At 43.4% G+C, this 13,412-nt stretch overlaps 1 protein-coding gene across 1 annotated transcript in view; it reads right to left on the minus strand.

Annotated features, from left to right (window-relative positions):
• Positions 1 to 13,412, minus strand: part of SASH1 (SAM and SH3 domain containing 1) — a 126,763-nt gene that overhangs the window by 21,694 nt on the left and 91,657 nt on the right. The window contains exons 9-11 of the mRNA XM_075146207.1: positions 9,938 to 10,070; positions 5,527 to 5,873; positions 1,022 to 1,093 (exon numbers count right to left, since the gene is read on the minus strand). Coding sequence (XP_075002308.1) covers positions 1,022 to 1,093; positions 5,527 to 5,873; positions 9,938 to 10,070 — 552 coding nt within the window. The remainder of the gene's footprint in view (positions 1 to 1,021; positions 1,094 to 5,526; positions 5,874 to 9,937; positions 10,071 to 13,412) is intronic.

Below are 13,412 nucleotides of genomic sequence, written 5' to 3' on the forward strand. Positions count from 1 at the left end.
TAACATCTAGATTTCCCACTTTCCTATATCAAAACCAATCTGAACAAAATATGCTAAAGTATCTATGTTTAAAGACAAACACTGTAGGTTTGGAAGTTAACTTTTTACTGAGTTGAAAATTGATGAATAAAACAACCACCCACAGTTTTGGCCAATTTAGGGGTAATTTATGATGTTTAAAAAAAAAATCAGAAAAACAAAAACAATCCCAAAAAAACCAGCTGACATAAATAATATAATGCTGGCATATAAAAAGTTTCATAATTTAGACTTGATTTAAGTGAACAGAGAAGTTATCAGAGCCAATGTTGAAACAGAAAAGAAAAACATATATGGGCAAAAGGAAAAAATATGTTGGCAATTTCATTTGATATAATGTTCTGGCTCATTTCTGTTATTTTTGGCCACAGGCTGACCAACAGTAACACTGGGATCAACATGAGTAACGTAAAATGGAATTAATTCTCAGGGGAGGTGTTTTTTTTGGTTTGTTTTTTTTTTAACACAAAGAGCTCTGAGATCAATTGCGCAGCACCCAGCACAATGGGATCCTGGTCTACTCCAGAGCTCTTAGATACAATGAGAAAACAAATAATAAATCTCTTACATAATGACTTCCACCCAAATAACTTGCAGATCTTCAGCGAATGAAAGCTTGCCTCATCATTCCAAATAGTAAATATTTTTACCAAGAAAGTATAGTTATCATATGTTTTGCCTGGGGTGATGTTCTGAGGAAGTCAGACGTAAGAATAGCCCACAGATGTGCCCCCAGATCTGTGCTTTGATCACTTGTTCCTGCCTCTTTACACATATGGTATATAAATACTTATACACACATGGATATGGGTGGGTATATTATTCTCAAAGCTAAGGAAGTTTGAGGTTAACGAAGATATTCTGCTTTCTTGGATCCCCAAACTGTTATTACAGACCTAAATTACACTTCAGTCTATTATAACTCTATTGCGCATTTCATTTTATGCTATTTCAAGTCTGCGCCTTCTTGTCTTAAACTCACCATTTGGTCAGAAGTGTTTCCAATATGAAGAGAACGATTTGTCAAGTCAAATCCTCCAAAGCTACAGGTTCTCTGCAAAAAAAAGGATGGATACAGTTCTATCACAATGATTAGCTCACTCAAAACATCTGTGATTTGCAGAACACCCGTGAAAACACAAACGTCTGCAAAAATGGAAACAAACAAACAAACAGATGGAAGATTATAAATCAAGAAATCTGTTATAAAGCAATTTGAGTCATTTGTCTTTTCCAGAGACAACTCCTTGGCCTAAGGTCTGCTGCTGTTGAGTCATCTATTGCCTACTCTTCTTTTTAAAAAGAAAAAAGACTTTTTGGTCTGAGGAAACTGTTGATCTTATGCATCAAGTTTTCCAGGGTGCTGGCAACTCTACCTCAGCACTCCCATCTGCCTTCATAAATAAGTCCACAGCAGCACTGAAACAGAGAACCACCGATCTTTTAAAGCACTGAATAACCTACCTTTTGGGAATAGCTGCATAGACTCCATTTCCACTGAAACACAGGGAAACGCCAGAGGCCTTGTAGGGCAAGCCCTTGGTACGAGGAGGGAAAAAACAGGCCAGCTATCCATAAGCATTGCATGCCCAGAGACTCAGCAAGCCCTGATTCCAGATTAGGTATTTACCATCACATCTGTGGCGATATGTGGCAGCTCTGTTACTCCTGGGAGAAAGTACACTATGTTTACAGTGCCACGATCACCTATTGGAGTGACTCAGTTTTGGCTGAATGCACAGATGCAGTTTATCATAGTAATCCTGAATAAAAAAAGAAAATCAGCACTGTGACACTGCTTCCCTCCCAAGAGCAGAGGGCAACCAAACTCAGTACAGTTGCATTTCCACAGCCAACCATTGTTTAACTGTGGCAGATGAATCTCTGCTAAAGCTTTAGTATCACTTGAAAAAAGACCAGACACTTAGGGGGCTCAGAGAGAATCCAGCTTTTGCTTTGCAATCCAAAAGGTAAAACGTTTGACTTTTTATTTGGCCACTGAACAACCAGCTGTACAGTACTCAAGTACCTGGCCCTGCCAGAAGTCTCACAGGGCAATCCAGGGAAATGAAGGTATGGCAGTTACAATTTACTTGCACAACTTCAACTCTGGGCTCTGAGTGTGGGTTGCGAGACAGGCAGATGTCTAGTGTAAGTATTCTCTTCAGAGTTAGAGCTGAGACAAACAGGAGGCAGAAGATCAACCACTTGCGAACCATAAGTTCGTAGGGCCTGAACTACCCAACAGAGTAATTTCAAAGACACCTGAAGACTCAGCTAAGCATCAGACCAGGCCTACAAAGGATTGCCTGATCAGTATCGTGTGTACTTGGGAGTCAGTGAAGACCCACCGCCTGAGAACCACCAGTCTGCTTCAACACTCTATTAGGAAGAAGCAAGCTCTATAAACTGTGCACTTAATAAACAATTATATCAATTAGTTCTAGTAAAGTAAACATTCTTCCTGCCCTGTTCACTGCTAATCAGCATACATATTAATAGCTTTTAAAAAGTTTTCTCTTCTAGCTTTTATCTTGGGTGCTGTGTACCTACAGTGCTTGGATGACAGTTTCTGTACCCACCACAACTCTACTAGAATTCAAAGCCAGCTTTGTCTAGGCCCCACACACATTAAAAAGAGTGCTGTGATGTAGAATTTTTTTAAGTGTTTTTTCCAGAAGGCAATCTGACTATGGCATACCTTTTAAAAATTGCTTTTGGAAAGCATTTGAGACCAAACACAAGTAATAAGATCAGTTTTTAAAGCACAGCACGTTTAGCTATGAGTGACGTTGTCCTGTGAAGAGTCCATACTAAATAATCCTACAGTGTACGGTAATCCCAGCAACAAAGAGAGGACATCTGGAACTGCTCTGAGCAAACTTGTCTGTCAAACCAGCCAGAGCTCCTCCTAAAGCAGTCCCCTCAGAGAGCAAGATGTCTGTTGGTTAAAAGCTTCTGCATAAATGTACCATATTAAGGATGCTTATTGTTTCATTATGGACTTCCGCATACATTTAACTTCCACCTTCAGCTTCCAGTAGCAACCCTGGCAATACTGTACCAAACAAAAGGTCTGTGGATGAGGAGAGGGATATTCAATGGAATGGCCATGCAATCAAAAGTATTAATCGTTTTGGGAGAAAAGAAAAACTGATGTGATTTGAAAATTTCATGCATGTCCAGGTCACTGAAACAAATATAAATGACAAAAATGAATGGCAAGGCAAGACAGAGTGACCAATTCCACTGAATACATAGGCATTGCAATTTCCCTGAGGTTGCAGCAAACAAACTTTAAGCGTTTCTAGGAAGACCGAGTAGCATTAGTTGAAGTTTGCCAGCTTTTTGTGGATTCAGGAAGAAGTGTGTTGAAAAAGCTAGTGAGAGCAGCGTGTCTCCACCATTTATCCCATTCAAATGAGGCTGGAGGAGCAGTTGACTGAACACCACCACCACAACGCTATCCATTTCTTCTCCATTTGTATCTCTGTGAATTAGCAAAAGTCAGTCCAGATGGTTTTCATAATGAAATTACTATAGCAAGACTACTTATTAGAAGAACTGAAACGCTTGTTTCTGTCATCTGTATTTACATTTACAAAGAGAGTTTTAGAGGATATTTTTAATTATGGGGCATCTCTAGCACAAATGAGTATGCTCTTTTGCCTGAGATACCCCTATTGTTCAACCCACAGACGGACGAGTAAGGTTTCTCTTATCATTGTAATATCCTTATGGGAAAACAATGTCTTCTGAGTGCAATGTCTGTGAAAATAAACAGTACCTTGTGAATGGCAGGGCAAGCAGTCAATGCAGAAGAAATAGTGAAGCTACCAAGAGAGAACGTTTATGGTTTGGGTAGAAAAAAACTATCTATTTTGTGGCCAAAGAGCAAAAAGTGAACCATGAAGGCTTGGTCACCTCCCACAGGTTATTCAAGGAGACCAAGGCTGTGACTCTTATATTGAGAATACCTCACACCTGAAGAAATGATGCAGATACTTCTCAAAATAAAATCTGTAGTTCAAGAAGAAAAACTGTTTCTACTGGATTGTTCACCAGAATATCTTGCTTAACATTATGGGTGCACTGCTGTTTCCACCCACTGAAGTAGGGAACGTATCTACATTGTCAACTAGACAACAGACTAGCTGCCTCAGCTTTGGAAATCTGGCTGGCCCCAAAGGCAAGTTCTTCGGAAACTCAGCAGCATGGTTAAGGGAACTGTCAAAACTGGGTCATATAGCCAGGAAGCAGCTTTAGATCTCTCTGGAGTGCTCAAATCACTTAATTTCTCTTTTTTGGCCACCCCCTTATTCCCTTTCCACAATGCTCTGAGGGAAGGTGCCACCTTCACTCCATGCTATAAAGAAGGAGCAGTGGCCAGGGACAGAAGGGGCACTTCTGGTGGTGGTGAGCGGCAAGCAGGAGGGCAGTGTCTACATAATGTAAAACTCCCTGTCTTTCTGCAGCTGTGTGTGTAACGGAGAAGACAGAGCTGGGTGGGTGAATTGATGAGATGCAAAGTAAGAAGGGGAGGGCCAATATGAGGCAATGACAGCAGGAAAGAAATAGAGCACAACTGACTAAGGATGCTCTAATCCTCTGGAAAGTTTGTTCATCTCTCAATATCCCTTTAAGAGAATACCAACTCCAAAAGCATCACAAAGAACATGTTTATAGCATCTCAAAGCTCCTCTGCTCACCAGTGATCTCAATTTCTGCACTAGGTGAATTTAAAAAGCAGCATTTTGTCATATTTGCTCTCTCTCATTGAGTTATTCTGTACACATGGAAACTGCAGACTCAACAAAACTCTTCTCTGATGGGATTACATCAAACTCTTCCCTTACAGCTGAATTACAGTGCTTAAGAGTTTCTAACAGCAAGGAAAGCAGAAGCAGTGAATTTTAGTTAAAAAGTATAAAGCAGAAAGTGTTGACTGCAACCTCACAGAAACTGGAAGACCACCTTCATGGCAACTCTTTGACTCACAGACTTTTGGTGGATTCTCAAGAGAACCCTTTTAGTACAGCGATCCACTGTGGCAGCCCACTTCCTCTTGGCCTCCTCATCCTCCTCCAGCAGGCATCTCCTCAGGTCCCGCTTGTCGGCCTTGCTCAGGGTCCTGTCAGTAACGGGACGCACCAGCTGTGAGAGGTTGAGGTGACTGTATAGGCTTCTCTCCACCACATAGGTAATATTGAACTCGCTGACAGAAGTGCGCCCTCGTAGCCTTCTGTTTGGGAAGCCACAACCTCCACCCCCTTTCGTTTTGTGCCGCAGTAATTGTAGATCGCAAGTTGCGGGAGATGTTCCTTTCCTAGCAGGGCGCTGGCAAAGAAAAGCTCTGGAACAGGAATAGTTAGTATCCATTTTCTTCAATCGGATCTGCTTCCTTACACTCTGAATCTCCTCCAGGGACACCAGAAGATGGTGCTTGTGCCTGTTGCTGTCATAAAAGCAAATGCTTTCTGTACTTACCCCATGGCTCAGCGAGCCGAGGCTCTTCTTCATTTCCCCATCTGTCAAGGAGCGGCAAACTTTCTGGGTCTTCTCCTCTTCTGGGTAAGAGAAAAATGTCCCAAGTTTCTTGGGAGGCTTGATAAGGCCACGGCTATCAGTTTTGCTGAAGGTCTTCACCAGCTTCCGGTTAGCTCCCCACGTATCAAGACTGCTAGATGAGGGAGAAGTAGTAAGTGAGTCCGAGTCATCCTCCGGCTGCTTTTCGCAGGAGCCGTCAAAGTAGAATTGCTTCTTGTGAACTCCAGAGTAAAGTGCCGATCTGTCATCCAGTATAGGAGAGTTGTCAAGTGAGTGCTCTTCCACACCTACAGGGGACAAAAGCAGCACAATGCATGTCATCGTTCTTAATTCTCTAAGATGTTTTCCTGTAGAGCCTTACTGTATTTATTTAAGATATCACCCACTTAAAATGGAAGAAAACTCTTTCTGATATAAGCATCCCAGAAGGTATTTGCGAGTGGATAAATCTGAAGCAGTTCCTTCCATTTGTGAAGTGAGACTTCTGGGATGAGTTAACAGTAGACAGACGACAGCAACCTGTAAGTAAACTTACCATTATTTTAAGTTTCTCTCTTTCATCTGCAGCTAAGTAAGACCACAGATGCTGTTACTAAGAACCCCTTAAAAGCTGGAACTGGGATCTGTTTCTCATGTTTTTCTTCTGATACTCGCATATGATGCTCAGCTCTAGTGAGATTACAATTGGTCAGAAGTATACCCTGGTATCAAAAACCAAACAAGTATCTCTCAGGTCCAGTCTTCCAATACCCAGTGCTGCTGCTGCTGCTGTTGCAGAAAGCAGTATTTTTCCCAGAAAGTTATGGAGCTGAGCTCCAAGATGAAATTAAAAGTTTTGGGTTTTCATGAGGGAAGAGGCACCAATTTTAATCACACAATTATCTTAAACAGATGCAAAGAAAAAAAAAAAGTAGGTCCAATTGCAGGTGTGCCAATTTCAACAGTGTCCTGGTAATGACAGAATTTGGTTTTCACCAAATACGTATTTCACAGAAAGGGAAGAAGACTTTTTGCAGCACAAGTACTGGAGTTGGGCAAACAGCCAGGTCTCCTTTTTGGAGTGGAGAGAGGGGAATAAAGGACTTGAAATTGCAATTCCTTTTCACATTTATTACTTAAGAAATTTTTCTCTGATATTTTCTTCTGAGCAAAATATAGGCTCAGGTATTAGATGCAGTAACAAGGAAAGAGTCAAACAAAAGTATACATCCTCCTCAGTCCTGCCTGACAAATTTCACAGCATTCATGGGTACATATCAGAAACACACACGGAAATGTGACTGTATTTATTTCTTGCCAAAATAAATTTCTTGCCTGACCCAACTTTGCCTTCATCTTTGATTCCTTCCACAGTCTTACAGCAGAACTAAATTTGAACCATTACCAAAATACCTATGATTTACTAAACTCGCTCATTCAGTAACAGGGGACACATTTCAAGATGAAAGAAGATTAGTTGCCCTGTACAGGCTTCCTGTCTCACCTTCAGTTCATTCTGTTGGCAAAACATATTTGACATATATATGCTAAAACCTAAGATGCTATTTTACCAAGATAAAACTTGATGTGACAGTGAAGGGATAGCAGATCACATCTGACACACAACTTCCATTCTTGAGAACTCTTCTGGGGTAGGTGTGTAGATTGGAGTCTGATTTTGACACCACTTTCACTAGACTGTCCAACTTGCTCTTCTTCCCCTCTACTTCTCAATTTGAACAGAAAATAGACATTCTCCTGGGACTGAATATGTACTGATAAACAATGTTAGTCCACTGAGTAAATATGTTTTTAAACAGCTTGTAAAAAACGCATTGTGTGTCAACACTGTAACAGATGTTATTTGGAGTGAGTCCATGACACAAAGCCATAATGACACAGATGTAGATGTGATTTGTTTTTAAATGCTACATAAGAATGGTGCCCAGGAATTAGGAAGCATCAGTTATTTAGCTCACTAGGAGCAGACTAACACAAAATACACATGGATTCAGATATTAGCACATGCTAGTGAGTATCACATCATTCAGATGTATATGTAGTGTTATAACAGAGTCAATAGTAGAAATGTGGGAGAAGGATCTGGGACTAGTGTACTTTTCTTTAAAAACTGCAGGGATGTGTAAGGGGAAATTTGACAAACTTGTTCTTTGTGAAGAAATTTTTGAGGAGGATTATGAGGAATCTTTATTCTGAGGAACTGCACATCAGTTCTCAAACCAAGCCTACTCTCACACTTTGTTAAAGGCTGTTGAACACTGATGAATTTATTGAAATTTTACTGATGTTACTCAATCAAATTTTATAGCCAACTCCCCAAAACCTAGCCATCTAGGATTTCACATTAGTTCACATTCATAACACAGGTTCAAATAACAGCAGCAAACAGCTCAAGAACCAATCCAGTCAACTGCGGGTAACTTGGAAGGCCAGACAGCAATACTTTGGTCAGATTTGGGGATTTTTTGTCATCTTGCAGAGCCCTCTGACATATCCAAATGGGAATACAGACCTACTTCATGAGACATGGGGATGGACAGCATTTATGAAGCACTTTTAATTTGTCACATGAAAACTCGGGTGTGGGGAGAATTTACTAAAAGAAAAGTCATAGATATCTACTCCTAATGTAGACCTGGCTACTTAAGGGGCCTTCTACTCATGTAGAAATAATCCATGTTATTTAGCAATAATTGTTTTTGCTACAGAGTTTCCCAAGAGCCAACCTACAAAGGAACTCCAGAGTGCTAGATAAAATACAAACTCAGAATTATAGCTAATTTGTTCAGAAAAGCCTGGAGTTAAAACAGAGAAGACAGGAAGGAGATGGAGAAAGAAGGAAGCAGAGCAAATTTTTTTTGGAGACAATTGTTAATTAAGTGATTTTTTTGTGGGGGCAGGGTGGAAAACTGTGGAGAAAAAAAAAATGGAAGGAACTGGGACACTTAAGTGAAAGACTGAAGGAGAAAAGGAAGTAAGGAGGTGAAGCACTGTAAGAGAGGGAATAGAGAGCAAAACAGAGAGTTAACATGCTGAAGAGAAAGTCTGATCAAACTGCAGGAAGGCGTCTGCATGCCCTTGGGCTGTCTGCTTCTGCAGCTGCTCCCACCCCTGGAGACTCTGGCTGATTGCTCCCTGCGGCTTTTCCCAGGCCCCCAGGGAGGGAGAGGGTAGGACAAAACTCTCTGGGGTTCTCCTTTCCCCAGAGCAGGGGAAAAATAGCCCTGTTTTGTTTGCCCTGTCTCATAAACCATGTTTTTGCTTCCAAGGTAAGCCAGCCTTATGCTCACTCTATGAGGTGACAAAACCTCTTCAGACCAAAACAGCTGCCCGGTCCAGAGCTCTAGACTGGCATGTCTTTCATGCCAGCCAGTAACACCATCATCACGCAGGAGAGCGGCAGGCTAGGTCATAAATCTGCGAACAGCTTCCTGCCACATACCCAAGAAGATGCACACGTTCTCCTTAAATGCACTAGGAAGGAATCATAGTACAGCTCAGATCACTGCAAAGCTGAGGGGAGCTGGCATACGACCCCAGGAAGGCCACTAACATAGAGGGGTGCCCACAATTCCAGTGAGGACTCAACAGGGCTGTGCAGAGAGGCTCCTGAGGCTCAGGCTCCGTTAATCTGAGTGCTCACACATGGATACAGGTCATCCGGAGTTAATTCTGCGGCATAGTGTTCCCAGGGGCTGAACTCTGCTTCCCGTTTCCCCACCCTCCTCCTCCTCCCTTCTCTCTCCCTCTCCCCCTCTCTCTTGGCAGCAGGGCTCATTCAGGAGCCAAACTGTTAGCAGGCTCCCCCAGAAGTAGGAGTTAATATTACACGAGGCAGTCGCTATCCCACAAGAATGTCTGATAGAGTTTCTGTACTTTTGCCACAGGATAATGCCATGTGGCGCAACTGCACCACCAACCAGCCGCTACCCTCCCAAAACTAGCGAGAGCTTCACCTGTGTGCTGTCCCAGGCCTCGGAGGAGGGAGCAACGTGGCGGTGGCCCTGCTTACCTCCTTGCTGAGCCTGTGGGGCTGCCGGCTGGAATTGCTCCTAGTCTCATTCCCTCCCCAGCACGGGGCATAAAACATAAATCAAGTTCTAATCTCTTAATGAGGGGCTCTCCAGCACTGCCCTGGGAATACCAGGAGATCAGCAGTAACCACATCCTAGGCTGTCACTTTCCTCCTTCCTCAGTCTCAAAATGCAATTACTTGGGTAAGGCATGCACCATAGACAAGGCAGTCTTTCCTACCGTCCCTTAAGAACACTCCAGCCCTCCCTCCCCCAGCCCTCCACTTTCTGTCCCCTCTCAACAGAAACATGTATTCATACACGCAGTCGCTTTTTACCTTCTGTGCTGGGTTTTTTCATTTCTTCCACTCTTATGAGTTTCTTCCTGACTCTGCGAGTAGAATTCACCAGCTTGTGCAACCTCTTAAACTTCACCGACTCCTCTGTTTCATCATCGGATTGTTCTCTTGACTGGCAAAGAAACAAAGGGAATATTAATAAAGTAGTAGTTCCATGGCTTGCTCCTTCAATTCAGGTTAACCCAGCTCATCTGCTGCGCTGTGTCAATGTAGCTCTGTAACTGGTGTTATATTTTCAGCCCAGGTCAACATCTAAATTACTGAGGGTTTTCTTTTTCCTTTTTTTTTTTTCTTTTTCTTTTTCTGAAAGCATGACATACCATTTTGATTTCTAAATCTGTGCAACGTAAGATCCTAGGCATTGAAATGCATTCCTGCCCTTGTCTTTCTTCCCATGCATTGTGTAATAACTACTTCCACGTCCTCTCTCAGTACGATTCAGGCAGGGCTCTTTCCCAGGGCTCTTCTTACCATACCAGTTATGCTCCTGTGGTTTGGGTCAGTCACTGGTCTGTCTGGCATCTCAGAACTTGCTGTTTAAACCTGGTTATAAACAGCTTCTCCAAACTGAAGCTCTGTCATTGACGACTTCTCTTTCCGCTTCCCTCCCCCCCCCCCGCCCCAGTCTTCCCAGAAAATCAAAACCAGCAGCACAAGAAAGGGACGGGAAGGAAAAGGAAGGAGGAGACCTCATCTGCCTCGCTCACGAACTGCCACAGCTACAAAATACTCCTTTCCTCCTCCCTGCTCCCTACACTCCTCCTGAAGGCTCTCGAGGCTGGAATTAAGATGGACACAGCATTCCTCCAGCACTGACCAAGGGAAAACTCTGACCTTTTCAGATATACAGTGCAGTCCATATTCCCCAGCATCCCGTTTCGTTTTGCATCTGATCCAGTATGCTCAGTTCCAGCTGTTTTCCCTCAAGTATCAAACATTACAGAGACAAAAAAAAATTCCCTTCTCTCCAGCAGCAGTGACACAACAAGCTGAAACAATCCATTCCTTGTGAACGAGAAGACGACTTCGATTTTCAAGCCAGATCCAACGTTCAATGTGCTACTTCCTCTGTTTTAATCAGTTCAGAATGTGGAAGGCGGCGGGGGGAAGGGAAGGGGCGAGGAGAGGAGGGGAGGCCGGCAGGGCTCTCCGGCTTGGCCAGGACAGCTCTGGCACTGTGCGCTGCTGCACATTCCTGCGTGCGGCGCGGGCTCCAGCTGGAGCGCGGTACGGATCGTATACCTTACTTTGTTTTCACCCACAGTCCCAGCCAATTTGCCGCATTCTTAATGGTCGGCTCTGAAAACCCTCATGCAACTTCCTGTCGGCGCAGCTATCTGGGTTTCCACAGCGCGCTCATCCTTTTTTCTCCTTCTCCTTAACGAAACTTTTAAAAAAAGAAAAATCTCCAACAAATTCAGGCCAAAAAACCAACCAAACAACAAAAAAAACCCAGAACAAAAAAAAAAAAAGAAAAAAAGGCACCCTCTCCTCTTCCCCAGCAAAAATGCTGTCTGCTTATCCGGAGGCTGAATAAAAGATGGGCCAAATATAAAAACGCTTTCTGCTTTTCTAATACACTTAAATGTCAGGATTGGTAATAACGGTCGATGCCATAGGGCAGGACACCAATTAGCAGTTCCACGGGTACACTTTCAGAGGCACAAACAGTGCCTGAAGGAGCCGGGGCAGCTCTGAAAGCCTACCTCACAGGCATGCACCTCACAAGGCCAGCAGAACCACACCAGAGCAAACTTCAGCCACTTTCTGCAAGGGCACTGTCAATTACCAATTTCCCACAAACTTCGTGTTACTCCAAAACAAGAAGGAATACCAAATGGACCACATATGGCAGCAGAATTGCCATTCTGCCATCTGAGAGCCGCAGGAATGCATTTATTATGGGTACAGGCTGGCTAGGTAATTAATAATCTTCCTTCGGGAAAAATAGGGCTGTAAAGAGGAGTACCAGACTTGCTTAGATCAAGATAAATTAAGCAGCAAGATGAGCATTAATTCAGAGATTATGTCTGGGACAACTTAGTGACATGTCAAACAACAAGACAGACATATTTAGATAAGATGATGAATGGATTATTGACCGTAATCAAGAAGTTCAGTCAAGACTTCTTAGGCCATTAAGCGCATCCTGGCAAGCAACCATCATGCATGCTCTGCACTCGAGATACATTTATTTTAAATGCAATTACTCTAAGTCACTGCTTTCCTTCATTACTTTTCGTACACCCTTGGTTTGCAAGACTACTGTTTGTAAAACTGTGAGCTCTGTAAGACTTAGAGAACGGCTTATACCTCCCACCCAGGATTTCATCAAAGAATAAACAACTGGTCTTACTTTTGCACCACTGGTATCTGATAAAGAACTGTCCCCCTCAGGGTTATGAAGACTCAACAACGACAACAAAAGCCTTTACAACGTCTGACACTTGCATTCACGACTAGCACTGCGAAAGCGAGCGCCAAAATAGCCTCAGTGGAAGGTACTGACGTCAAACCCGAGTGGGTGGTACAGGGGGTCCCCACCACACTTCAGAATAAATAAAGTCCCATCGTAATCAAGTGCCAGCTAGTTTTCCCCGCCAGTTCAGGACTGCCGGCACCCTTTGAGCCAGGGTCCTCCCCGGCAGCGGCAGACCCTTCCTAGCGCCAGTGCTCAGCTGAGAGAGGCGAGAACAGCTCGTGCGTGACAACAGGAGCCACCATATAATGGGTTGCCCAAAAACAAAGTCGGTCTCCCTCCAGCAGCCTATTTCCTATCCTATCGGGTAGCATGTGGCACGGAAAATCTTCTGTAAAGGAAAAGGGTGGCTAATAAGTTTATGCAAAAAGGCCTAAAAACGTCGGCAACTACGCCAGTGGTGCCGCTCAGGAAATTTTCTTGTCAAATAATGCTGACTCCTTGAAAATGAAACTGTTTTGAAAAAGGGTTACTTTTGATTTGCTTCCTGGTTTTGAAACAATTTGTAAAAAAAAAGGCCTTGAAATTATCAAAAGTTTCCATTTTGGCACATGGGAAACAGAGCTTAACTTTCCAGCTCAAGCAATGCTTTCTTTTACAGCTAATATTAAACAGAAAACAGAAATGTAAAGCATTCAGGCCATAAGTGACATATTTGGAAATCACTGAACTTCAACGCTTTGACTTCCCAGACCCACTCTACCCTCCCTGCTTCCACGGTGACCGAATTGGGTTTTTTTGGTGGCTGTCCCTGACTTCAGATGGGAAAATCACCTCAATCTCCCCAGCGCGTGGCGGGCTGGGCAAATGGCCTCCTGGACAGCTCTAGCAGCCAGGCCTTGGCATGAGGCTTCGGCGCAGGCGGCTGCCAGCCCCCCTCTTGCCCTCTCCCCCCTTAACGAGCGTTTCAGCGTGCTGCAGCACTGCGAGAGGGTAGACGTAGTCTGTTAGAGAGGGAATGATGCATCTGCAAAA

The sequence above is a fragment of the Calonectris borealis genome, chromosome 3 (genome assembly GCF_964195595.1).
Source record: "Calonectris borealis chromosome 3, bCalBor7.hap1.2, whole genome shotgun sequence".
Lineage (NCBI taxonomy): Eukaryota > Metazoa > Chordata > Aves > Procellariiformes > Procellariidae > Calonectris > Calonectris borealis.